This window comes from Bacillus rossius, chromosome 1, assembly GCF_032445375.1.
Source record: "Bacillus rossius redtenbacheri isolate Brsri chromosome 1, Brsri_v3, whole genome shotgun sequence".
NCBI lineage: Eukaryota > Metazoa > Arthropoda > Insecta > Phasmatodea > Bacillidae > Bacillus > Bacillus rossius.
Window position 1 is genome coordinate 109,348,075 of NC_086330.1, and position 27,888 is coordinate 109,375,962.

At 35.9% G+C, this 27,888-nt stretch overlaps 1 protein-coding gene across 1 annotated transcript; it reads right to left on the reverse strand.

Annotated features, from left to right (window-relative positions):
• On the reverse strand, positions 1–26,213 carry LOC134541931 (syntaxin-8). Its single transcript, XM_063385686.1, has 7 exons — positions 26,163–26,213; positions 25,832–26,026; positions 24,970–25,056; positions 22,867–23,027; positions 15,214–15,306; positions 3,431–3,532; positions 1–427 (listed from the first exon to the last, which is right to left on the reverse strand). The coding sequence occupies exons 1-7, from the start codon at positions 26,192–26,194 to the stop codon at positions 369–371; spliced, it is 729 nt and encodes a 242-aa protein (XP_063241756.1). The 5' UTR covers positions 26,195–26,213; the 3' UTR covers positions 1–368.
• Between the last annotated feature and the right edge of the window lie 1,675 nt (positions 26,214–27,888).

The following is a 27,888-nucleotide window of genomic DNA, read 5'->3' on the forward strand; positions in this document are numbered from 1 at the left end:
TTACTGTAACACCAAATTATAAGAAAATAATATTTATTGATACAAAATATTAACACAATCATGCTCACATTAACAAATTCACAAATCAAGAAATTGCAGTTAGTAACTATACAAATTTCCATGATGTAACATAGCACCAACAGCAAAACTGAACATTTACCAGCATAGCAACCAACAACCTGCTAATACTCAATCATATTTGCCATTGGAACATAAAGGGCTTTCACGTAATGCTGGCCTAGGTAACACATTAACATTCATGTCAGTTTTATACACGAGGCGAACACTAGTTACTCTCACCAACAGTAGTTTGCATATTTTATGTGTACACAGTGCCTGCCATATGCAGAAAAGTACTGAGTATTCCTTCACACTATTGCAACTATTACGATGGAGACAAATAGCACGATTATCACCACCCAGTACCCTGGAAAAAAATATATGAATGAGTTGGTGTGGAAACTACGAACAGTATTAAATGAACCCATTAAATACACATAAACAATCCCTGCTATAATGTTCACTAGAAAATAATAATAAAAAATTTCTCTCCAAATATATGTAAAGTAATCATAAAAGTTTTGTATCACTTATCCAAAGCTATCCCTTGATCCTAATGGCATGATCCTGAATACATTAATCTGGTGGTATATGATGCTTGCTGTTTTAATTTAGTACATCAAAAAATCCTGGATACAACAAAAATTGTGATGAAGCAATGAATAAGGACTGTATTATCAGATCAAATAAAAATCCTAAAATGATTTTTTTTTACTTCCTAACATTGTTTGTATTGTAATATTTTTGTTATGTCCAGGATCTTTCAACATATTAAATTAAAACAGCAAACATCATGTACCACAGGATCAATCATACAGGTTCATGCCATCAAAATCAAGGGATAAACTTGGCTACATCGTACCGAACAATTACCAAAGTAAAAATCTAATACTTATTCCCACTAACATTCAATAAATACTGTTTTATATTTTTTACGAAAGCTAAGGCATAAGAGGGTGCAAAAAACACTCACATGCATAAAGTAACAACATTCACTCAAACTTATCATTCTACTTCCATGTTTAGCACAGGGCTGCCACCCACCCAGTAAAAAGAAATTAGGGTAGTTTAGGGACCTCTGGCATTAAATATGGGAATGTTTAGGGACCAATGGATGAAATTTGGGACTTTATAAATTCATTAACATTTATCACAAAATGTTTTAAAACAAAAAATTTGTCAGAAACATGTTACAAAATAATTCCTATATATAAATATTTTTATAGATTTTAAAAATGGTTACCCTTCTTCCCAGTAAACAGTAATATGTAAATACAAAAATATTTGCTCAATAAATGTTGTTAATTAATTTTTCTGATATTGTATATGTTGCCAATACAACAAAAACTGCACTGAGAGATAAAATATTAACATTCTTTGAATGATTCTTGAAATGGGGAAGACAGATTTATATAATTATTTTGGACTTACACCAATGCTAGTTTGCACTGTATGTCAAACAGAACACCCAAAAAGACAAAAAAAGATGAAAACACAAACACACAGAAGACAAGCCAAAATCAGCCGATGTCTAATGTTAAATGTTTAGACAGCCCAGAGAATTCCGTGGAAGGAATATCACAGCACAGACGAATAAAGTAATGTCTGTCGAGTTCCTTACACGTAAAAACCAGAGTTGACCCCACCAGGAATCGAATCCAGACTGCTACTTGACCTGACCTGACTGCAGCCCCACAAGCTTTGAAGAAAATTTAAAGAAAGAGATGTAAGCATTATAAATAACAAATAGACACCTGAAGACTATTTACATGTGGTATGAGCGATTTAAAAGTGGAAATGAGTCGGTTGAAGGCGAGCAACAGTCGGGACATCCTCAACCTCAAAAACAGATGAAATCATGCAAAACGTGGAAATAAATGGTTTGTTCAAATTAGCGATTAAATATTAGAGAGCTTACCAAAGAACTGAACATCTTTACTGGTCCATGAAAAGCATTTTAACAGGTAATTTTCAAATGCAAAATTTGCTCCCAGACTTTGAATGACGAACAGAAGGAAAACCGTGTGTAAGTTTGTATGGAATTGAAGGATAGTCTTGATGCAGATCTGAACATCATGGCCAAAATTATAACTAGAGATGAAAGTTGAGTGTATGGCTATGATCCAATGATGAAAATTCAATGTTCCCAATGGAAAAAGAGTGGCTTTTTTGCCCTAAGAAGGCAAGTTAGTCCAAATAAAACAACAAGGTCATGCTCATTGTTATTTTTGATAGTAAGGGTATAGTGTGACCAGAGTTCATTCCAAGTATACTGTAAACTCAGAATACTACAAGAGCATACTGAAAAATTTTGCAAAATATGTACGAAGAAAGAGACCAGAAAAATTAGCCAATGGCATTCTCCATCACAATAACACGCTGTGCCACACCTCGCTTCTGATCTGCGAGTTTTTGGCCGAACAAAAGGTTCCTGTCTGTCCACATCTTGCTTACTTTCCAGATTTAGCACCATAAGACTTCTGGCTCTTAGAAAATATAAAAACTGTGCTAAAAAGGAAAACGTTTTGACATTGAGAGGGCCACGACGAAGCAGCTGAAGGCCCTTCTGAAAAGTTTTTCAGAAATACTTCCAATCATGGAATCAACATTGGGATAAAGGTGCATCACTAGCCGAGGAGAGTATTTTGAAGGAGATTAGTTCAAATGTTATGTAAGCTTATTACTTTGTCATAATAAAATTATTTACTGTATTTTTGGATCACACCTTGTATCTACATTTCAGTTTATCTGCAAGCAATGAATGTTACACTGTTCAAATGCAGCAAGCTTCTAAGAAATTTGTTTATTCTTCAGTAAATACTTTTTCTGCAAAGACTTCACATCTGATATAAATGTGTGATTACAAACTTAACAAAATTAGTGAATAAAAACATATATTTTCTGGCATTAGAAGGTTCTGAAATGTCTTTTGTCCTTACAAATTTAAAAAAAAAAATGTTTTACTGACAAAGTTCAAAAAAGTGACTTTTAGGAACTGAATGAAAATTAGAGATCTTTTAGGGACTTACTTGAAAATAGGGACTTTTGAATAATTTAAGGGATGTTGGCAGCCTTGTTAGCAATTTATTGTTAGTCTATTGCAGCTTGGATTAATGATCATCATTCAACTATTCAGTCAATTTTCATTATCTTGCTAAAGATACTACCAGTGAAAAATTTACTGGAAGTGATGCAACATTACACTGTCATAATTACAAATTATTTTTATCAAGGTATCTAGTTAAAATTTATAAAAAAAAAGTTTTGACTAATGTATTTTATATGTTAAATACCACAAAAGAATGAAGTGTACAAACTGTTTACCAAAAAATTATGGTCAAATTATTCTTCAACTAAAACTGTAACTTACAGCATGTGCGATCCTTTCTGTCAATAATTTTGATCTGCTGTGTCTCATCCAAAAGCCTGGTGTCTGTGCGATCAATATACTCAGCCAGATCATCAATAATCTCTGTATGAAAAATAAACACAAGGGAAATTAATACACAAGTAAGTAATTAAATTTTAATGTTTTCCTCTGTACTTCAGAACATTATATTATTGCAGTAATTAACAGCATCAACAACAAAGTAAACTTTTCTGTAATTATAACTGTAAAATAAATTTACGCTTTTATAAGACAGGAGGCCACCAGCTTTATAAACAAAAAAGGGAGATATAAGTTTTAATAACCTTAATTTTTAATTCTGTGAAATAGAACATGAGACCAAACCATAAAATAAAGTATGACAGCAACATGTGGAGGTTGTTAAGGGTGGATACAAGAGTAAGAAACAGGCTCAAGCTACAGTATGTCTCACTCTTAGATTGCAATGTACAATTAAATGGACATTTACTCTCTCTTTCTAATTTCTGCTATTAGTGTTGTCCAATTTTCAGTGTGGTCTGTTGCCAGATATTCCCAAAGAGCATAAAAGTTTTAGACTCAACTTTATAATATAAGAAATTTTTTTTTTAATGTTCTTTAAAAAAATTATTTTAAAAAGGAAAATTTGGAATGAGAGTTTTCAAAATACAATTTTTGTTGTATTTTATCAAGAGCAACATCTGAAAATATTCAAATCTTACTTCTAGGGAAAAGTAACTGAAAAATGCCATCTTGGTTTCAACCATTATTGTCATTAAAATTTTTCATATCTTTTAATTTTAAAAATTTTGGTGCTGTTTGACCATATGACATAATTAATGGAATGCCTAATTATTAATAGTGATCAATTGTGAAATAATAATTGGTGTTTAGAATCAATAGTTATTTTCTTTCAAAATGAATACAACTGTAATCATATTATCAAAAGACTGTATTAAATGGTCTTAGAAATATTAAAAAATAGTAAAATTAAAAATATACTAAAATATATAATTGGCAATAGTATACAAAATAAGAATTTTAATGTTCTGAAGCCAAGTAGTATATATCTGGCAGCAGTGAGCAAAGTTTGCTCTTTACTGTAAACTAAGCATGAGACAGACTTTATATAGTTAAACCACTCTGCAAATATACTTCCCCATCATTAATGCAACAGCAGCATAAGTACCACTGAGTGCATGGACTCAATGTAACCACAAAATGAGTACCATAACATTAATGACAAGTGATGAAATGAGTAGTATCTTGAAAATATTTTTCACTCACATAAAATTCTCGCCTCATCACCAGAATATTTGGTAACATAATGCATGTAATTACTGAGATAGCCCAAATATACAATTTAAGTTGCATATAGATCACCTTATATAAAATAAATAATTCTAATTACATCATATGTTCTTGAAAAAATATCCCTCGTTAAAAAAACACTAGTTAGAATGTAAACAAATATTGTAGCAGGACAATATGGGAAACTCCTTCCTTTTAACATGGCGAAAGCTGGATCTGACTACAGTTAATTCTAGTGGCTCGACCTGAAGAATGCTAGCGAAATTCAAATTCCTGTGTATTACAAAGGACGATCTCAGCAAAAACTTTTTCTCGCTTGAATAGTTATTGTCGTACTGAAATGAATTAACACTCCATACATTTGTACTAAAACAGTATTTCATAATTGAAACAGTTTTTTTTGTAATCTACAAAAATTTATTGACTTTAAGATAATGAAAAACTACCTAACTTTATTAAACATGGCAACAAAAGGACTAAGATCATTAGACCTGTGCGAATATCAGTTTTTTCTTTAGTTTGAATTGAATATGAATATCAAATTATTCTTGAATACGAATATCAAATTCTAATGGTAAGAATTAGAATCCCACTAAAAAATTTTTTTTCACATATAACAAATTCATATTGAAAGTAAAAGTGTATGTGCAGTGTAGTGGCTTCTGGGAAATCAGATAAATAATACTAAAATGAAAGGTTGGTTATGTTTAGTCAGCTACAATTACTAATAGGTAATTATTTTTATATATATAATCGAATTTTGAAAGAAAAATAAAAATAATTATTTTTCACTGTAATAAAAATATGATCTGCAAAAAAAAATATTTCAATAAACAGAGCAAAGCGAATATGTATATGTATATGTGAAGAAACTTCAGGAGGGGATGGGGGGTTAAAAGAATATACAGTGAACAGTTTTAATCTTTAGTTAAATATGATTTAGGTCTAAAAAATTTTTAACTTGCTTGTTGAATTTTCCACTATGTGAAAATAATTAATTTATAATAACATATATGGATTTTTATTGGCTGGTTTTAACTAAGTCTAGAACACAGTAATTGCTTAGAATGTTCCTTTTTTTTTTGTGTATGAGGCGATGTCCCCCCCCCTCAATTTGACTTTTTTTTTTTGGGCCACGAGTGACAAGAGCTGTCACTACGCTAGGAGTGCGAGTGTGGGCCTGTATCCTCTCGTCGTTCACTGTGTATTATCCACTAGAAAAACGTCAAAGGTTGTTAGGTTTTCTGAGTATTTGCTGTGAATATGCGACCAGATTGTAAGGGTGTATTATGGTGGTGAGCCATTACTATGCAGTATATATTTAAATTTACTATTACATAATTATTATTTATTTATATACATAATATATACATATATTGAGTTTGATTGCGGGTCTGTCAAATATGTAAATAGTAAGGTATTTGGTATATATTACTATTTTGGAATCATATACCTAATATAATGAACCAAACACATGTTTTAAATTATATTTTGTAGGTATACTAGCGGGAATTTATGTGGGGTCCAGCTTTTATCAAAAGTTCAAATCTAATCGAATATTCTCGTATATCAATGTTGCCTCGACTTCAGTTCGGTAGATTCAGATACTCGTAAAGTCTACAAGACTCCTGGTTTTAACACAAGTTATGGTAAGGAAAAAAATATTGTGTATTGGTGATTATTTTCATGGCGTCAATTTCTGTGGCCATCCAATATATTCAGTCAAACCGATATTCGGAAATAGTGAAGATAATCAGCTCACCTCAGTTCTAGTTTTATGCACCTCAATTTACTCATAATAAGCATTATATTCTTCACAAATATTATTGCAATCATTTATTTCCATCTTGATGTCTTAATTCAGTATTACATATTCTGATTGCCATGATTCCAAACTTTTTAACAATCCAAAGCATACTGGTCAAGAAAATTTTTCTATGGCCTCAGGTCATAGTTACCATAAAGCTTAAAATAATGATAAACACTTATAACTAACTATATACTAAACAAAATGGTAATATTAAAACAGTTAACATGTGCCTTGAGAAAAGAATATGAAACTGCATAGACAACTATGTGAATTAAAGTTAAAATAATAGTCTTTGCAGTCTGTTTGTATTACTGCTGCTATGAAATGGTCCCAAAGCTTTATAACTAGGTATCACAATGTCATTGAATTAACTTATTTCAGTCTTTAACACATGTTTACATAGTTTTATACATATAAAATTATTTGTATATTATTTTTGTTTACTCTGAGAGGTCATTAAAAAGATAACTGAAAAAACAGTTCTATTTTTCATGTTATTCTTAACCCGTATCTGATAGACAAAAATAATGTTAAAGTCAACATTAACATAACACAGAATACGGTCAGATCAAAATGGATCATACATAACACACTACACCACACTCAGTACTTATTCGGTGCAGGTTGTACCGTAGACATTCACCAATTGCAAAAGTTTCATCGGGAGTGTATCAAATGAGACATGGTAGTACATTACCTGAAGGTACATTATGACCTTGTTATGCAGCGGCAGGTTACTCAGAACTGCGTTTTATGCAGGTGCTAGACGTGATGTCCACTGCCTTGTCACCATTACCACTTGAAGGCGACGGGGTAAAGTTGGTATTTGATTGACGATACAGCCAGGCATCGAACATGGTGAAACTCACTGCGACACACCTTGGTCAAGCGTCCGCTGCGTTGATGATAGTCCACGAACCATTACCAGTGGGTAGCAACGTCATGTAGCTGTTACTCATATCACGTAGCACTAGTTATGCACAGAATTCCGTCGGACACAACCGTTCACTTAATTCGGCTTAGTCGTACCTTTTTACTTTAGGAGTCCAGAAATATAACTATCATTCTAAATAGTATTCCAGCATATCATCGTGCTTATAATTAGCCAGACTTTATCCCCTCAAACCGAATAAAACTTATGATCTTGATGCAATAATTTAAAGCATGTGTTATGGTTCTTAATTAATCATAAATTATTATTACCAACATTAAATTACTAAATAATAACATCTATAGTCTCTCATACTAATAATGTTTACGTTTAATCACAACAAACAATAAATATAATTCAATGGTATCATAGCCTGAAGGGTCTCTTGCACAAGGTAAGTCAAAGAGATAGGTATATTAACATAATTAAACATAATGTTGTAGCTATGCTGTGTTTGCTGTGTACTTCAACTTCCATTGCTAGCTTATCCATGAACCTTAGTGAATTACAAATTATCTCAGAACAATAGTGATACGTCAACGAATATCTTAGCCTTGAATACCCTTTCGGCTGTAAATACGAACTTGTACAACCATACAGTTTAACATATCCACCTTGATTATAAACAGTATTTCAGCTGTTACAACAAAATATATAATCTTGCCAAAATAATAGATAGCTATCAGTGTAAACATGGATTACGTTATGGGCCGTGTCATCAAATCATACTATTAAGCAGCAAAATATCAAACTAGCAGTCTGATAACCAGGCAATTACCCAGAAAAAAAAACTGCTCTTAACAACGAAGATCTATGACACTTAAATCTCCAATAAATATTCCTTGCTGAAATCTTCTGTTAAGCAGAGGTAATTGAATACGACCAAACATAACTTCATAACCCATGTCATATCACACTTTGCATAGCTTGCAATAAATATCTCTAACTGTGGCGATTCATAAATAAGTTTTCTATTCCAGCTGAGATTACTTTTTTTTTTTTTTATAATTCCTCTATTGCAACTGTAATTTATGTTCTTTTGATGACGTCTTGTACTACTGGTGTCTTGTAGTTTCGTAGACTAATTATATTATAACGTCCCACTACTTCTTCTGTTTCTGCATCCGCTAGCGTGTAACAGTTTTCCTTGGTGATTCCGACAATCTTGAAAGGTCCTTCGTACAACAGAAAAAGTTTCTTAGCTACATTTTCCCACTTCCTACTAATTTTAGCGGTTTTCCGCAGTACTAGGTCGCCGACCTTGAATTTGCTATGGCATGATGCAGGCTTCTGCTTCTTACGTATTTCTGCTTCCCTTCGTAGTCTAGCACTGACAAGCTGTTCTATATCTTCTCCCGTTGGTAAGGTCTGGTCTCCTTCAGGGTCGTCGCACTTTGGTAAATACGATGGTAGTATTGCTGTCGATGGTTCCATACAAAGTATTTCGTGAGGTGTCATTCCAGTAGATGCATGAATGGTATGATTGAGTATGCACTCTACAAATGGCAGTTGGTCTCGCCAAGCCTGATGTGTCTTTTGACAGTATGTTCGTAATATATTTCCTATTGATTTCATCACTCTCTCGACGGGATTACTTTGCAGGTGACGTACCGATGTAGTTGTAGGAATCGCACCTAACTTACGTATTCCTTGTTGCCAAATTTCACTAGCAAACTGTGTACCTCGATCGGATAGGACTACCTGTGGTTTACCGACGGCTTCCATAAATGATTTTATTTTTCTGAATACTGTTTTCGCCGTGGCATTTCTGATGGCATACAATTTTGTGTACTTAGAGTAAACATCTAATATTACGAATATATGTTGTACCCCTGACTTAGATCTAGGCAGCGGTCCGAACAAGTCCACAGATACTAGCTGTAACGGTTTATCAGGTAAAATTGGCTGAATTTCGCCATGCAGGTGTTCTGGCGTCTGCTTTGCCTTCTGACAAAGGTCACATGATGCGGTGACTTTTGCTACCGATTTCGGCATATTGGGCCAGAATAATTGTCGACGAATAGCATTGGATAGTTTCTTAGAGCCCACGTGACCCAAAGTCACGTGTACTTCCCATGTCACTAGGTCCCTTAATTCTGTAGGGAGGACTGGTTTCCAATTTTCCTCAAACATTATTTTATTCTCATAGTGTGCAAACAATGGACGAAGGTTCCAGGGCGGAGAGTTCAGTTCCGGCCGATAGTGTCGCGGGCACGGCGGAGTTCCGAGCGAGGCGTCGAGAGTGGATCCTCGGCGAAGGGAAGTGTGCGGCGGCGGCGGCGGCGGAGTGCGGCGACGGAGGACCACGAGGGGTGTTGCGGCGAGAGTTGCACCAGAGGTGCGGCCCAGAGAGGTGTGTGGTGTGTAAAAACCGAGTGACAGGGGAAGCAACATTTTTAAGTGCAATTGTTTATTTGGCATTTTTAGATTATTTGTTAGTGAAGTAAATAGTGTTACGATCGCGCTTGGCTGCAGTGCTTGGCGTCGCCACGCTCGTTCGGCCTGTCTGCGCCCCCTTCCCCCCGCATCCTCTCCCTGGTATCTCGTGTCATACTATCTCGCGACATCCTGACCGTCGCAGCGCGCACCTGCCTCAGATCGAGTTACTTAAAAGAGGCCACACTGCGGAATAAAATGACTCAGACATGTTTATCGGCGCGTTTTGTGGGAACCCGATGCTTGTTGCGTTTATCGGCGTTCTTTGAGCAGCCGCCGCGCCCTTCGAGGACTCACGACGCGTTTCTGGGCATTTCGACGGCAAAGGTCGCGCGATATCTCGGAGACATGCCCGATTGTTCTGGATGGGAACCCAAGGGCTATATAAGGAGGTTGGGCCGACCTTCGAGTTCAGAGTTCAGTGGGGAGTTCTCCCACGGCGGAGTTTCCGGGCGATAGTGCCGCGGGTGCGGCAGAGTGGCGAAGTCCTTGGACGAAGGCTCCAGGGCAGGGAGTGAGTGAGTTCAGTGGAGTCGGGAGTTTCCGGGCGATAGAGTCGCGGGCGCGGCGGAGTCCCGATGGAAGTGGCGAGCGAGTCGTCGTGTGGGATCTCGGCGAAGGGTGTGACGGCGGCGGCGGAGTGCGGCAACAGAGTCCCGCGGCGGAGACCCACGAGGGGTGCTGCGACGAGAGTTGCGCCGGAAGTGCGGCCCAGCGAGGTGTGTGAAACGAGTGACTGGGGAATTGACATTTATTTACATGTAATTAATTATCTGCCAATTTAGAAGATTATTTGTAAGTGACAAGTAGTGGTAATAAATAAAACTGTGTGTGTGATAAAAATCTTTAATTGGGCTATCCTTTACGAACCCGCGGTAAATCATAACAATAGTGACAATAAATAAAACTGTGTAGTGTAATAAAATCTTTAATTGAGCTATCCTTTACGAACCCGGTTGCAACACTATATTAGTTTTCTCAAAATGTACGTGACCATATGCACCAAAAAAAAAAAAAAACTCCACATAAATAACTCTGAAACCTGTGGAAATTTTGTCACCGCCCGGCGAGAAATTCTTCTGTGATCCTAAAATGTTTTTAGACTTTCGAGATCCCGCACAGCCATAATCGTAAACGACTGATATTCGTTTTTTCGAAGTGTTAGTATTCGAAATCGAATCGAATATGAATAATAAACTATTCGTTTTGATATTCGAAAATTCACACAGACCTATGGGCCTATAACTTTCAACAATAAAACGTACCTACTTAACTTACAAATTTAATTTTTGTAAATTGTTTATTTCTTAAATTATTGCATGAAATGTGATAAAATAGTTAATTTCCTAGAATAAGTGCACATCTGGAAAAAGTGAAAACACCAAAAATGATATTTTTGAGTACCACTGTCTCGAAAAACACCTTTTAAGTATTTTTAATGTGTAACTTGAAACAACCATTTATAACAATTTACAGCATTTTAATGTAGCTAACCTAACCTAACCTAACTAACTTTATATAACACACGCAGACTACTTCAGCACCAACGTGCCTGAATAAATTTAAAAAATTACTTTGAGCAGTTAGCAACGTCATAAATGTTGCAAACATACATTGCAAAAACTTTTCTAGCCACAATAAAAACCCACATCTGCAGAAAACTTGGAAAAAACATACATTCTAAATTGGCAAAATACCCTTATCACAAATACGTTAACACTATAGGATTAGACCCTGCCGCTAGATTGCGTTGCATAACATGTTTCCTGTTTTTTGACCAATTTCCTATATTGTCCTACTACAATATTTAATGAAAATTTATACACACACACACACACACACACACACACACACACTCGATGTATACACAAACATATATAATAGCAAAACATATCTTTTTGGTCCCTACAATTTTTTTAACATTTCAAATTTCAACAGAGATATCAGATGAAAAACACTAGTACAAGAACCATACTTGGCTAACTGCCCTGCATAAGACAGTCCAAAATATTTCATGATGTCTAATACTGACTTATTCCTGTTTATGTCCATACTGACTGCTACTGGAGAAGCCATAAAAAGTGCATAGATAACATACAATTAATTATTGATACATTGTACCTGTTGGCAGAGTTCATCAAATGAATCAGGAGAAAGAAATCTAAACTAGCTTTTACTTTCAACCTTGCTCCTTTGACATAGTGAAGACATTTAGTAATCTAAATTTATTTATTTATTTAAGAATACTCCTGTATAACACATGAATAAAATACATGCAACTATAACAGAGCTTGAATTTAAAAATGGATAGTAGGTGTATAGGAGCCATAGGTCTACTTATAAACAGGTAGGTTATAGTACAAATACAAAGAAAAAAGATTATTTTACCTAAATATGTACATTGGCTATTTATTTTACTGAATCAGGTCACAACTAGTAAATGTAAAGGACATTAAGCAAAAACTAAGAAAAGGGGGCAAAAACACTGTATTCAAGATAAGGTGAGATACAGTAAAACTCGTTTAAGACGTTCCCACATATTACGTTTTACCGCTCATTAAGTTCACAAAATTATTCCCTTCATCACTTCCATATATCTCTATGTTAATTTTTCCCATTCATAACGTTTGCATTAATAGATGCTTCTCACATATAACATTCAACGTTTGTGGGGAAAAAAAAATTTATCTTTAAACTTTTAAATTCAATTTATTTTTAATTTTCAAAAATTAACTTATTTACGAATGATAACGAAATAATTTGAACTTGCACAAGACCGTCAAAACTTTTGCTGACGCCACACGCTGTTACAAGTGTATTTTTCGACCTATCATCTGCTTGCATTGAGACGCTGTTCCATCTCCATGCCATTTTCCCTATTCAAGGCAGAACATCTGACAAATGAGAAACGAGCACAGCCGTCGAAACCTGTTCCACACACCGCACACTGTTACAAGTTTTATTTTCGAACAATTGTATGCTTGCATTCGTATAGACTGAGAGGCTATTCCATCTACACGCCTTTTTTTCCTATTCGAGTTATAACACGTGTCGAATACCCAGGAAGCCATATTTACTACCAGCAATTACTCTTTTTTAGTTTTGCGATCTTTTTAGGTGTGATTTTAAGGTTATCAAGGATAATAAATATTTAGTGTTGTGCAAACAGTGCATGATGGCATCTACAAGTAGTGGAGGAACCATTAAACGCAAGGCATTGTCGTTTGAAGAAAAACTGAAAATAATATCAGAAGTTGAAGCGAATCCTTTGATACCAAGAGTGAGTATGGCAAAAAAACTCGGGATACCTCCGTCTACTTTGAACGGAATCATGATGAAGCGAGACCAACTTTTGGCTACTAATGTTTCATCAAAGTGTAAAAAAATGAAGATTGGTAAAAACAAAGAAGTTGAAATTTTACTCTTGGTGTGATTTAACGAACAGAGGGCGCTTGAAATTTTAACGAACTGCCCCATTTAAAGGGAGAAAGCTGTACAAATAGCACAGAACCTAGGTGTTGAATTTCATGCTTCAAATGGCTGGCTCGGAAAATTTAAGAACACAGTAGGAATTGTCTATAGAAATGTAAGTGGGGAATCTGAGAGTGTGTGTGATCAGACTGTCCAGAGTTGGATAAACAGAAAGTTGCCTGCAATTATAAAGGACTTTGAACCAAAAAATGTATACAATGTTGATGAATGTGTTCTGTTTTTCAACATGCTTCCGGACAAAACAAATGTTTTAAAAGGTGAAACATTCCATGAAGGAAAACAAAGTAAGGAATGAGTGACAGTGTTATTGGGTGCCAACATGGATGATACTGAAAAGTTACCATTGCTGGTAATTGGGAAACCAAAAAAAACCATGGTGTTTTAACAACATTAAGACATTACCGTGCAAGTATGCACACAACAAGTCTGCGTGGATGACAGGCAACATTTTTGAAGAATATGTGAGAACATTAGATGCTAAGATGGGTTGCAAAAATCTGAAGATTTTGCTTTTCATGGATTACTGCCCTACTCATCCCAAGGAAATATTCAACCTTAGAAATATCCTGATTGAATTTTTCCCACAAATTCAACATCCAGGCTACAACCCATGGACCAGGGAATTATAAAAATTCTGAAACAGCATTTTTGTAAGCGCCTTGTGTTACGACAAGAATGAAAAATACCAAAACTAGTGGTTATAAAATCAACATCCTGGACACCATGCATTTTCTTGCTGCTTCATGGGAAATGCTTGACTCAACCATCATAAGCAATCGCTTCTGAAAAGCAGGCTTTGGTGCTCAACAAGTTAACAATATTTTCCCTAAAGAAGCATTTGAGGACAGTGAACCAATTGCAAACATACAATGCAAATTGGAAAACTCTTCAAGAGCAGCACCTAAATTTTTCATGCACTTTTGAAGATTATGTCTCAGTTGATGATATGGTTCTACCATGTGAGCCATAAACCATCAAAGATTTATGTGCACAACACAAGGATTTAACTGAGGATGAGACTGGCGATGGTGACAGCAATGAAGGTGATCCCACTTCCATGCCAACTTACTCCGAAGCACTTGACTACCTGCACAAGCTGAGGTCATTTGTTCATGGAACACCAAATGTTCCAGATAGTGTGAGGAAGAGTTTATGGGAACTGGACATTTTGTGATGCCTCAGAATGAAAATGTGTTGAAACAAACAACTCATACAGTATTTTTTAAAACAGTAAATGTTAGTTTTTTTTTTTTTTTGGTGTTTGTATAATTGTTTTTTATTGTGCTTATTAAAAAAATTCTTTTTAAATAATTTAATTTATTGATATAATTGTATAGTTGTTTCCAGTGTGCTGATGATAATTGGTAAGTGTAATTTTGAACTAAGCAGTATGTCATTTTTTATTAAAATTGGTTTTTACGAAGCAAATGTATTTCCCTTTTAAGAAGTTTTCCCCGTTAAGAAGATTTTAGAATCCAGTCCCTTGAAAAAAGTCTTAACAGGGTTCTACTGTATTTTTTTCGGTGCTGCAAAAAACATTGAGACTTTGAAACTTTTGTTGAGTGCCAGAAAAAATGATGCAAATACTGGAAAGAGAATGGAAAGAAAAATTATCATTGAAATTAGCATTAGATACCTATATGCAAATGGGCATATGTGATATCACAAAACCATTGTCAAATTCAGAAATTTAAAAATATATGTATCCTGTTATAAAGGACAAATGCTGTGTTAAAATCAAAAGAGACCAAACACAGGATGGTACATACAGCAAACACAGGTTTGATAAAAAAAAAAATGACTTACCGTTCTGAAGGTCTACTTCATTGCCAATAGTCTGAGCTATTTCTTTCTGTCTCGATATCACAGATGACAGAACTTCCAGACCCTGCTCTTGGTCTGTAAAACAACAACAAAAAAAATTGAAATTTATAAATTGAAACTCGAAAACTACATAATATAACCTCAATACTATCACTTACACTATCCTACCCTAAAACAAAACCAGTCCTCTAAAGTTTCAAACTCCTGACTTTTCAGTAACTCAGTTATAAGTGTTTGATTCTGGGTCATTTGTAAATTTTATTACTTAAAGAAGAAATTTAAAATATATATTAACATGTTTAACAAATATTTCATTTTATCACATTGTATGTTGTCTGTGTGCAAACAATGCAGGTATTTTATTCATCTGAAATATATATGTTCATAAATATGTTCAGTGCCAAAATCCTGCAGCTATTTTCAGCGTAATTTAAGAAAATTCAATTTATAAAAAAATTTTGCTCTTCACAGCAAGTTTAAAATCTTTTTAAAGTTCATACCACAATGTACTTTTATTCATTACTGAACAAAAGTGTTTGAGGTTTTAAAAAAATTGAATAACCTCTACTTGTATCATTTGGGTTTTTAACAGATATCCAATGATTTAGGATCCTGCAGTCTCCAAACATAAATAATCTGGAGTATGCTGAATCACAAGCCTTTTAACAAACTTTACCCAAAATTAACATTTACACTAGAGATTCCAGCAGAAACCTTACATCTACCTTTAATTTAATGGCTTTACAAATTTATACTTTTTCACTACACTCTTCTTTGATGGTCACTGGACACCCAGTGCAACTGAACACACATGAGCAAGTTAACACAGGTAGCCAACAGTGATACCAACACACTCTTCGTACCACCATTGTTATCAATGTTACTGGCACAATTCATCAAATGTACTTCATTTGCTCCAGAATCATTTTGATCACATGTCTGTGGTGGAGCAAAGTGGTGCAGTTGTAACACACCTGCCTTGCATTCGAGATGACTGGCGCTTGTATTCTAGTCCGCCCATCATTATTTGAGTTTTACAAAGTTTCCCAAAACCTCTCCTCTCCAGGTAAATGAAGGGATTCTTACCATAGGTCAGGCTTCTACAAAATCTCTGAAAGTTTAGGAGCCAAGCACAAAATCTGGAAACCAGTGATAAAAAATATATATACTTTTGTGAGCCTTTCTGAAATCTACATTAAAGTATGTTAGTAGTAGACTGTTGTCTCTAGTAATGTTTGTATTTCTCCACTAATTTAAACGTGGATACTACCCGCCACACTCAACGAAATCCCCTTGTGCACTGCTTTTTCTCCTGATGTAGCCTCTTCATCTCACAGCTCCACCTGGCTTCTTATCGGAGAGTCTGGGCGGTTTTGACCACTGTGTGTCTGCATTTTCGGCCACATAGAAGCCACCCTGGTACTGAACGGTCTAGAAGTGGAACTTGGCTGGAATCGGAGTATATAAGCCCAGCCACTGAAGAGAGCGAGAGAGGTCAGCGACCAGCACCGAGGTGCTGCCTCGTGCTCCCCACCGCCACCCGCCGCCTGTGTTCACATCCACCACACCTGCTGCCCACCTCATGGACTTGGAAGTTTGGTAAGCCCGCACATGTTTAAAGACTTACACTTTTTCTACATCAAGACATTAACATCTGAAGTAAAGTCTTAAAAGCACTGAGTAAGAGTTATGCTGAGCGAGTAACAGAGTAATGCAGCAGATTTATTTACTTACTCGTTCTTTGATTTGGAGACATTCACGAGAGTCTGTCAAAAGCATAGGCTACCAAGAGGTGAATGAGGTGGCAAGGCAGGTGTAGTATTACAAATGGTTAATGATATTGCTGGACAAGCATTGTTGTTGACTACCTATAAAGCATCAAAGCGTCTAATGGACTGTGGTTACGTGATGGACGTTTCTACCCAAAATTACTTAGGTCCTGTCTCCGACACTCGTTGCGGGATAGGAAGATGAAGATTTAACACTCAATTTATGTTCCTCGCTAGTCTGTTCATATAGTGAATGAACAGAGGACTTCCCACTGGTTGCAAAGAAGGCATCGTGAATGGTGAAGGGATAGGCGCAGACTACAATTCCCAGTAGGAGCAAGTAGCTTCTACTCGGCTGTTCTACTCGGTGTATTCACTTGCGCTTCATATGTGAGTGGCTACTAGGTATTTGTCCATTAAATTCCTTGCATTCTACAATGCGAGTAACCCATCTAGTCGCTACCGCATTTTTAGGTGGTGGAATTATTCTGAATTATTCAAACACTCTCGTTTTTTGACTGTCATCACTGACGGCAAACATTTAACATTTTGTCTACTTATTTTGTAACATTCCTAGTCATGACCTGTACGATATTAATGTCAGTATTCTTTGGAAAGAGGTTTATTTAAAATTTATGGGAATAATTACCTTGCTTGGACTTCATTTTGATGGCTTTTAAAGATTGGCATTTTCAATTTAAATGCCTTAGCTCAGGGATTGGCAACCTGCGGCTCGCGAGCCACATGCGGCTCTTAGAATGTGAAGCTGCGGCTCTTTAGTTCCATACGCAAATATTATTTATTTTATAAAAAAAAAACATTTAAAAATCGTTCTGAATCAATTAACGAAGATTAGGCACCATTTGAACTTGTACTCACTTTTCACCGCACCCCTCCCCCGTGACACGCGTCATCACTGTCGTCAGTCCGTCGGAAGCTCTCGAATGACGCCGTCGTCGGATGTTTCTAAGTAGGTTGTAATTTGCTTTCGACGCAAGACAGTTTGGCGTCTTCACCAGTGCTTTGGCTGTGACGTATAGTTTGTTGTTTCAAGTAGAAGAGTTACAAGCGAATTAACTTCTCAAAGGTATGTATGTACATATATTATAATAATAAAAAAACTTAAGTAAAGGTAGGTAACAACATAATAAGTATTATATTTTTAAAATACATATAATACATATTTTTTCCAAATAAGATACCTAACTACTTTTTTGAAGTCAATAAGAATTGTCAAAAAAGAAACAAAGTACTACTGTTTGATATAACCGCGAAAGTGTTTTTTTTTTTTTATTAAAATATATATTTAATAAATTACCTACTTTATTATTTATCTATTTTATAGCTTTTATTATTTAAAAATTAGCATTAAAATAATAATTATAAGTGTAAGTACCTATAAATTGTCATTTAATAAACCTATTTTCGAACTCTGAGGATCAAAGTAGGTAGGTATTTGCAGGTTAAGATTGTTTATATGTTTGGCAATTTTCATTGATTTCGGCACAGCTGGGCATAACATTTTTACTTGTAAACAAAGTATCTAATATTTGCCAAAATTAAAAAAAACCTTACCTGTGCAGACTGCGCCGTGATAAACACGTTCTGACAAGTCCATTCGTGCCAGTCGGCGATCACCACACACGGAGGCGACCACAGATGCGACGCAACTATGTACTTATAGTCAATAAGTACGTGAGAGAGTGAGACTGTGTTTCGTGTCTAAATTATTTATTCTAATAATTAAATTATTAGAGAATTATATATTTTATTTAGGTAAGTATTTTAATTGGGAAATATCATTGTAAAATGTTGTTTGATAAATTATATTTCATTATGCCCAGCTTCTCGTATGTATTTACGTAGGTATACGTTGACATAGTAAATAACTGCAAAACTTGTCATCTGCTGTTTTGGATGCCTAAATAATAATTGTAAAAATTCTTTATTACAGCTTCACCGCAAGCATGGCATCTACAAAAAAAAAGAGAAGAACTGAAGAGCATCGAGAATTCAATCGGGATTGAACAGAGTCGTTCGCTTTCATATGCAACTCTGATGGCTTTCCGACTTGTCTCATTTGCCACGAAAAACTCGCACACAATAAGAAATCAAATTTAGAGAGACACTTCACTACAAAACATACTCAGTTTGCTAGTAAATATCCAGCAGGTGAAGAACGAATAAAAGCTGTCGACGAGCTCCAAAAACAAAAACAGCAATCAAGTTCCATGTTAAGTAACTGGACGCAATCTACAAGTAATATTAATCTGGCAAGCTTCGCGGTATCAGTAGAAATTGCAAAAAAAGGCAAAACATTCACAGATGGTGATTATGTCAAAGATTGCTTCATGCGTGCATCTGAACAACTGTTTCGTGATTTCAAAAACAAACCAGAAATCTTGAAGAAAAAAATCACAGATTTGCCACTATCCGCTAAAACAGTACCAGATAGAATGTCTTCAAATGTAACATATTTGCAGGTGGAAGACATTCAACTGGCTTCTGCCTTATCACTTGCTATAGATGAGTCTTGCGACATAAAAGAGACAGCACAAGTTGCCCTTTTTGTCAGGTATATGTCTTCCCAAGGTCCAAAAGAAGAACTTCTAGGATTGCTACCGCTCTCGGGACAAACTAGAGAGGAAGATATAGCGAATGCTGTGCAAAAATGTCTCGAAGATAATAAGATTGATTTAAATAAAATTGTTTCAATAGCAACTGATGGAGCCAGAAGTATGACAGGAAAAAATAAAGGGACAACAACGATTCTTCAGAGCAAAATAAACCACAAAATTCTTACATTTCACTGAATAATACACCAAGAAGCGCTTTGAACCCTAAAATTTCTGGCTGAAATAGTTGAGGTCATGAATTTGGTAATCAAGATTCTTAACAGCATCTTGTCAAAAGCACTCTACCATCGTCAGTTTAAAGAATTCTTAAACGAAATGGAGACTCAGTATTCCGACCTCCTTTACAATAAAGTACGATGGCTTTCCAAAGTTAAGGTGTTGAAACGTTTTTGAATGAAATAAATACATTCCTCAATGGAAAAGGCATTAATCACCCTGAATTAGAGAACGACAAATGGTTGCAAAAATTTTACTTTATGGTGGATATCACAGCAAAATTAAATGAGCTGAATCTAAAACTGCAAGGCAAGGGAAACCCAGCCTATGTTTTGGTAGAAGAATTAGTTTGTTTTGAAGAAAAATTAATTATTTTTGCAGAAGATATTCAGAGCGGTAAATTACTTCATTTTCAATTTCTAAAGCAATATTGTGATAAAACCAGTGCAACTGTTTACACGAATCACTTCAGCACAATTATAAAAAAAATTAAAGATGAATTTGCTGACAGATTTCAGCAATTCAAAACCAACAAAACCCCTCTAGCATTCATAGCAAATCCTCTCAACACAAATAGTAACGAAATCCACATTGAGCCTTTTGGAGTTGATACTGGATCTCTAGATATGCAATTGATCTATTTAAAAAGTAAAGATTTGTGGAATGGAAAATTTCAGAGTTGAAAAACAAGTTGGAAGAGTTGGAGGTCCAGAAATGTATGTACGTAACGCAACAAATGTGGACAGCTTTAAAAGAAATGCCATGAGTTGAGGCACTTATATTCGACACATGGAATAGTCTTCCAGATTGCACAGTGAGGTAAAAAAGTTGGCATTTGGAGTGCTGATTATCTTCGGATCGACATATTCGTGCGAGCAAGCGTTCTCTTACATGAATATAATTAAAAGTAAAGTAAAAAGCCAAGTAACAAAATAAAATTTAGAGTCGTGTTTGAAACTTAAAACAACAAGTTATGAGCCAAATTAATCCAAACATTCTAAAACCATGCAAAGCCAACGCTCCCATTGAATTTGTTTGCTCAAATGTATGTTACCTATTGTTTTTATTTTTTATTTTTAAGTACAAGTTACATTGTTTAGTAAAGTTTAAATTTTCTACTTGAATAAACATGCAAAGCCATTGCTCCCATTGAATTGGTTTGCTCAAATGCTTGTTATCGAGGTACAAATTAGGAGTTAGTGTTGTAAGTAAATGTTTAATAGTTTTAATTTTTTACTTAAATAATAACTGATTATCTAATAATACCATATATACATTATCTAATTTGTTGTGAAAAAACACTACTTATATATGAATAAATAGATATTTTTCTTATGAATAAATAGATTAGTTTTTTTTTATCAAATCACTTTATTTATGCAAATACTATTTATTGTTGGCAAAAAAAATTTTTGTGGCTCTTTAAAAACTTTGAAATTTTGTAAATTGTAATTTTTGACTCTTCCGACTCAAAAGGTTGCCGACCCCTGCCTTAGCTAATTTTAAAGAGCCAAGTAATTTAACTAGTTATTTGGATGTTGTATTTAATTGTAATGGCTCACTTGGTTGGGCCCTGCCATTTGAAGAGTAATGTAAATATATACACATTACATATATTTATATAAATAATAATTATATATGTATATTTATACATGTAAATATATCAATATGACACCTCTTTTAATATTTGTGTATCATATGTTTTTAGAACATTATTATAGTGATATATATTTTTTTTGTTCACAGATTTTCCATAATACAAACAATGTGGAATATCATTCAGTCCAAGCTAAAAATTTTCTATCGCCATGCCTTGTAATTTAACCTGTGTGGCGAATAAACATCAGTCACTTTTTACACCTTCTTGTTACTAAAGATCCTTGAGCATTCGCCCTCAAGCACAAGTGTTTCAAATATTCAACTGTACCAATATACAAAGCAACTTAGTAAAACTTCGGTAATTAGAGTTAATTTATTACAATTATTATTACAATATCCTGGCGCCCAAGATTTGTAGAGCCCTGCCATTGACCATGGCTGAGAACCCTAAATATCCCCACTCTGTGTTGTGTCCCCATCTCTAGTGACCTTGCTGTAGATGAGATGTTAGTGGAAAATAAATTTTTTTAATTATAAATGGATTAACAAATATACCAGAGTTGCCACTATTTTAAAATTTTGAAATTCCCTGACATTTTCAGGTTTTCCCTGAGAAGCTACAGATTTTTTTCTTGACAATTTTTAATGTTGCATTGATCACCAAAAATTAAACAACAGTGGAACAATTTTGTTGAACATTTACACACCATTTTTCTAACAAAAAACTATAGTTAATTTACAAACAGCATAAAGACATGTCACAGTTTGTTCAGAATTACATCATTTTAATTCTACAGATATTCATACACTGTTTATAAAAATCCTCAAAAACAATGAATGAATAATAATGAACTACAAAATACTTGACAAATAATTTTAATGATCAACTGTTTACTGAATTACTAGCTCAAAAAATCAACCTCAACATCGTGTAAAATTATTTTAATAAACTATTAATACACTGTTTAATGAGGTTGAAATTAAAAATTCTAGAAAGTTATTAGCGAATATCAACATATTGTTCATAAAAACATCAGCCCACAACTCATACTCAAAAAACCTTGACACAAAATATCCCTGATTCTCACAAACTTCCCTGACATTTCCCAGCTTTCCAGAGCTAATTTTCAAGGCCAACACAAGTGGCAACCCTGATATCCTACACAGTGGAGTTACATTTTTAAAAATTATTTTGGTATATTGCCTTGTCTGCAAGATAGTTAGTGACAGACATGCACAATACAATCCAGGAAAATCAAGCAAGGAAACGGCCATGAGCTATGACCTATAGTCAGGAACCAATCGCGGGGTTCGCTGGACATATTCAGGGAAAGCAAAAGAAAACCAAAGTCAGGACGGACTCCAGGTCTTCCAGAACACTCGGTGGCGTGGAGGAGTGAGTGGTATGAGCTTGCCTTGCAGCAGCCTGCGCTGCTGTTGCTGCAGCTGGTCGACGCTCATGTGCTGCTCCGACTGAGTGCGCTCATCCTCGTCCACATGGTCCAGGCCCCAACCGGTCGACCCCACGTCCGCAAACACCCGCCCCGGCCTCTGCATCAGGCTGCTCCCTGGCTCCCTGGCACACAACCACGCACAACAAGTCTGTTTAACAAAATCATCAAAAACTGTCACATTATTAAATTATTTTAAATTTTAGTTGTGATTTTACATTTCATCAACATCAAGGTCATTAAAGACACAAAAACACAATGCCATTTTCCAGAAATAGTTAGGGAAGGGATTGCATGGCTTATAGTAAGGAATTCATCCCAGTATATTTCCTGGAGCTGTTTTTTGGGAAAACATCTAAATATCAAAAAACAGATTGGCCGAACCAGCACCAAACCCACAGCCTCTGGAACAGTGAGTCAATTATGTTTCCACTGTGCCGCCTCGCAACTTTCCTTAAACAAGTATCAGCACATTATATCAGGAACCTTACTTGATGGGTAATAAGTTACATGGGGCCACTCTCCATCAAAGTAATAAGCATTTGAATCCCTCCGTATGAGAAACTAGACAGACATTGCAGTGGGCCGGCAGGTTTTGTTGAGGTACCGTTTTCCCCACCGATACATTCAGTTACCATTCCATCCGAATCACATCCCTTATCGTCTCTAACAACCTAGATGTCAACGAAATTTTCAAACTTAATGAGTTTGAATAAATTATGACATAGGCCTACATAGGGAAAATATTGTATGGTGAATTTCGATAAAACCGAAATAACACCAAAAAGCATGTCAATACACCACATAACACCAAAATACAATTAAAATCATTAAAATAATCAGAATTTTCAATCAAAACATAACTCTAATGACAAATATTTACTCTTTTAAATATTCAATGAAAGTAATTCATTTAGCAAGAATTTTTGTACCTACAATTAATAAAAAAAAGATTGGAAAAGTTTTTTTATAATCTTCCCAATATTATTAGTAACTCATTTTTACATTAAGACCTTAGAACATTTTTCAAACACAGAAATACATTATAACATTGCAAGACTCTGCCCTCCACAGCTTTCTATGTTAGATTATAAAGAAACAGAAGATGTGAGAGAATGACAGAGACATGTAACAGTACTGGGGGAAGGCACACGGGATGAGGAATCACTTAATCGTAGTAGCAAAAATGCATGTTGCAACCAATAGTAAAGCAGTATTTTGGGAAAGTCCCCAGTTAACTGAAATTTCCTAAGTTATTTGTAATATGCTGTCGTCGTTGTTTGAGAGCTGGGCTGAGAGGTCATGCTGTCTCGGCTGCTCAGCGATTGTATTGTCTGGATAAAATTAATAAATTACCAATCTTAAGTTAAAACTTTTTTTTAAGTTACATCACTGACCGTTGTGAAATATTATATTAATAATCATCAGAGTTTTACGCCCCACTACTTGCAACAGTCGCCGGGACATTTGTTTTCAAGAGTTTTTGTTCCAGCGAGAAACAGTCGTCGTCTTAGCCGGGCACGATTGCGACTTGTTACAACGTAAAAATTATTTTATTTGTTCCGAAAAGTTAAACATGTTTACCGCAAATCATTATATAAAAAAGTGTATCAAGGAATTAGTCAAAATGACACTGTTTTGGAGAAATTAGTATCATGGAAAATTAAAGTATCATATTTGTTCAGTAATGTGCTATCCGTGTTTTAGTCAACATTTTTCATAAAAAATAAAACAATTCCAACGAAATCTCCTGTTTCAAAAACTAAATTGGCCCAAAAATAAAACCATACAATCTTGTCTCTAGACATACAACAAAGAAGACTAGAAATAAAACAAAATAGGCCAACTAGGATTTTGCTGAGTTTACACTGATTAAAGCATCTACCTAAACAAAACAAATAAACTGAAGATAGTTTATACTACAGGACATGAGGTGAATGATCAGAGAAGCTGAGATCTACATAAAAAAATACTAGCAACATTAAAAAAAAACTTGTAAGCTCATGTCCTCTACAAAGCTAAATTACTTGTACTTACTTATACAAATACAATAATTTAACGATTTACCTGTCTATAAACAGCCTCTGAATTTGTATTTGTTGGCTTTCCAGTTGTTCGACCTGACGCATTCTCCGCTCTGCTTCTTGGGATGTGCTATACTTCTAGATAAGGTGCTGTTACAGAATTATACAAGGAGATTTACAAAGCCCATGTAACCAACAAAATGCTTTTTAATTTTTTACATCCAGGTTTAAAAAAAATTAAATTATACTTATTTTCAATTTGATTTGTACAAAAGAGAATATATTTCAAATGATGTTAGGCAGAAGCGTTAAAAATTTCTAGCATATTTTACCCTTAACACACTCAAAACCAGCATTACATGTTACAAAAAATTGCAAAAACTGCATAACTACCTATACTATTACAACATATTTAGTAAACAAAGTAAAAGTAAAAAAATTGACACTGGACCCCACTAAACATTTTCAATTAAATATTTTTGGTCACCCATCATTCAATATAAGTATTTGTGAGTTAGTGGAGTAAAAGTTCTGTATCACATATGCAAGTTCATCCATTGATCCTATGGTAAATGATGCTTGGTGTTTTAATTTAGCACATCGAAAGATCCTGGACCTAACAAAAACTTCTGATACAAAAGAATTATAATCATACATTGAATGCTAAAGAAAAAAAATTATAAATTAATAGTGGTTTCTCAGAAACCAGTTGGAATATAGAAATGCTGTTTTCATGGTTTATATAGGAACATCTCTAGTGTTCGAAATGGTATTTTCGGATTTTTATTTTTACTTTACGTAAAAGCCCCTCTGTAAGAATATTACCGAGGGCCAAAATAGTTCACCATTACCCCTCCCTTCTCTTACTTCCACCCTCCCTCACAAACCACAGACAAAAAGGATACATAGTTTGCGAAGCTGAGAGACTGGCTAATTTATTCCTGAGTTGCTTAACTTCCACTTCGTATTGCTTCATACGCATTCGAATGGAAGATGATAAACTTCCATATTCTTGCGAAGTTTTTGGCTGTAGATTTCTTGCTGCTATTTTCTCTTTTATTTCTCGAAGTAATTTTTCGCAGGCATCATACTCAGTTAACCTAAATAACATAGAAAAAATGCTGAAAAAAATGCTATAAAAAAAGTTTTCAACATTCAATTCCAGGTGGAAAGAGAATTACTAAAACTAAAATCATGAATGACAAGATTGCTCTTGAATACAAATTTAAATCTTACCATGGGTCACTGTCAACATACACAAGCGCCATTTTTTTTACTGCACTTATCATTTGTGTTCGATTAGACTTATATATTATGTCATTGCTCTTTGGTGTTCGATATTTCGACATGAGCGGCAAGAACCGGACAACGCCGTGCTGGTTTCAAACAGTTTTTTACGCCAACATAATTTGATTTCTGTTAATATTGAAATATTGCTTTCCGTGAAGCAAAGATCTAGAAACGTACGCAGCAATTCATTTCCAATAGGAAAAGAACAACTTTGCCTTATGTTTGTTTTCAAATTCTTTCCTTTTTGACGTGACGTCTAAAGTAGGCCCTAGACTATCAAGCGGCTGGATCAAATGCTTGAGGCACCGACTGATGGGTGCTTCAAGCGTACTTCAATCAAGACTTAAATCTTTTGATCAAAACTGTCAGTCGAAGCTGAGAAGTGCAGGAGTGTACTGACGTCCCTTAGCTTCAGGCCCCTGATTTCCCATTCAAGTAATTGTCCTGTTATGCCCGTACTGCTCTTGTCGTAGAGGTGTGGGTCCAGGCCGACGTGGCCGGAACCGGGAAATGCGGGACCTGGAGGGAGAATGAGATGGAGAAGAATGTTGGTAGGCTGTCGCAAGGAGAACACAGCATTGACGATTTCATGAGCCTATTATTATTAACGTCTAAAAACCTGCCGCAGCCTGGCGGAACCGTCGCGGAACAAGTGCCCTACCCGCGGCGACCCGGACTCCCTGAAGACTGTACTGTTCGCGGATACGTTTCAACACGAATCGAAAAGTTCTCAATGCAAAACCGACCCCGTTAGAGATGACACGGTGACGAAGCGCTGAACGTACGCGGCCCGTTACGTAATGTCCCTTAAGGCGTCGAAGGTTCAGAAACCTGTAATAACACGTTCGCGTTCCAGAAACTCTCGGTTGGACACGTCTCCCGAAAACTCGTAGATCTAGCACGTTGATGGTTCGCGGAGGCAGCTCAACTGCCGCGGAAATCTGTGAACTGCATGAACAACTAGCCACGAGTGCAAGGTACACGCCTCGCGGAGCGGCGTACACGTCTGTCTCCGCTCGAGACCAGGACACTACTGACTCTCCCCGCCCGTCCGCGGGCCGGCGCCCGCGGGCCGCGGGGAGGGGAGGGGAAATCGGCCGGCGTGGGAGAGGTCCCGTCCCGCGGCGCGCCAGGCTGTGGTTACATATTAACACGGCGAAACCCTTCAGAAAAGTTACAAAATTATTTATACAACTTAAATGAGACATTAATCAACAGCGAATTTACACAAGAATTAATAAATAAATTAAGTTATTTACATACTTTTAACACCCGTGATCGTTTGAAAATATATACACACAGAATTACAATTACACAGAGAAAACATCACTGGCATGCTAGGGCGCACGCGGGTGCGTCCCTGGCCGTCGCACTTCACCGGGGAAACAAGGGAGGACATTGACGAGGCATAACGGCCTGAAGGAGCCGAGGAGACACTTGGGTCGACGTCAAATGCCCCCCCTCCTACGAGGCCGTTATGTCTGTCAACGCCTCTTATTTACTCAAATGGACATAATACACCGGGGCGTGGCACTGGAGCACTGACCTGCTGAGTCCGGCGCCCTCGTGTCAGACGGAAGGGGCGTGGCACCTTCAGCGACGAGCGCGGCAGCAGGCGGCGGCGTCGCGTCCAAGGTGGCGCGCGTGACAGACCGAAGGGGCGTGGCACCTT

What these genes read in the sequence shown, in the direction of transcription:
- LOC134541931 (XM_063385686.1), bottom strand. Translation starts at nt 26,194, where the DNA reads ATGGCGCTTGTGTATGTTGACAGTGACCCATG. An exon ending in TGAAGTAGACCTTCAGAACG is followed by an intron (nt 3,533 to 15,213) that starts GTAAGTCATTTT and finishes TTTTTCATACAG; the next exon opens with AGATTATTGATGATCTGGCT. An exon ending in CAGAAAGGATCGCACATGCT is followed by an intron (nt 428 to 3,430) that starts GTAAGTTACAGT and finishes ATTTTTTTCCAG; the next exon opens with GGTACTGGGTGGTGATAATC.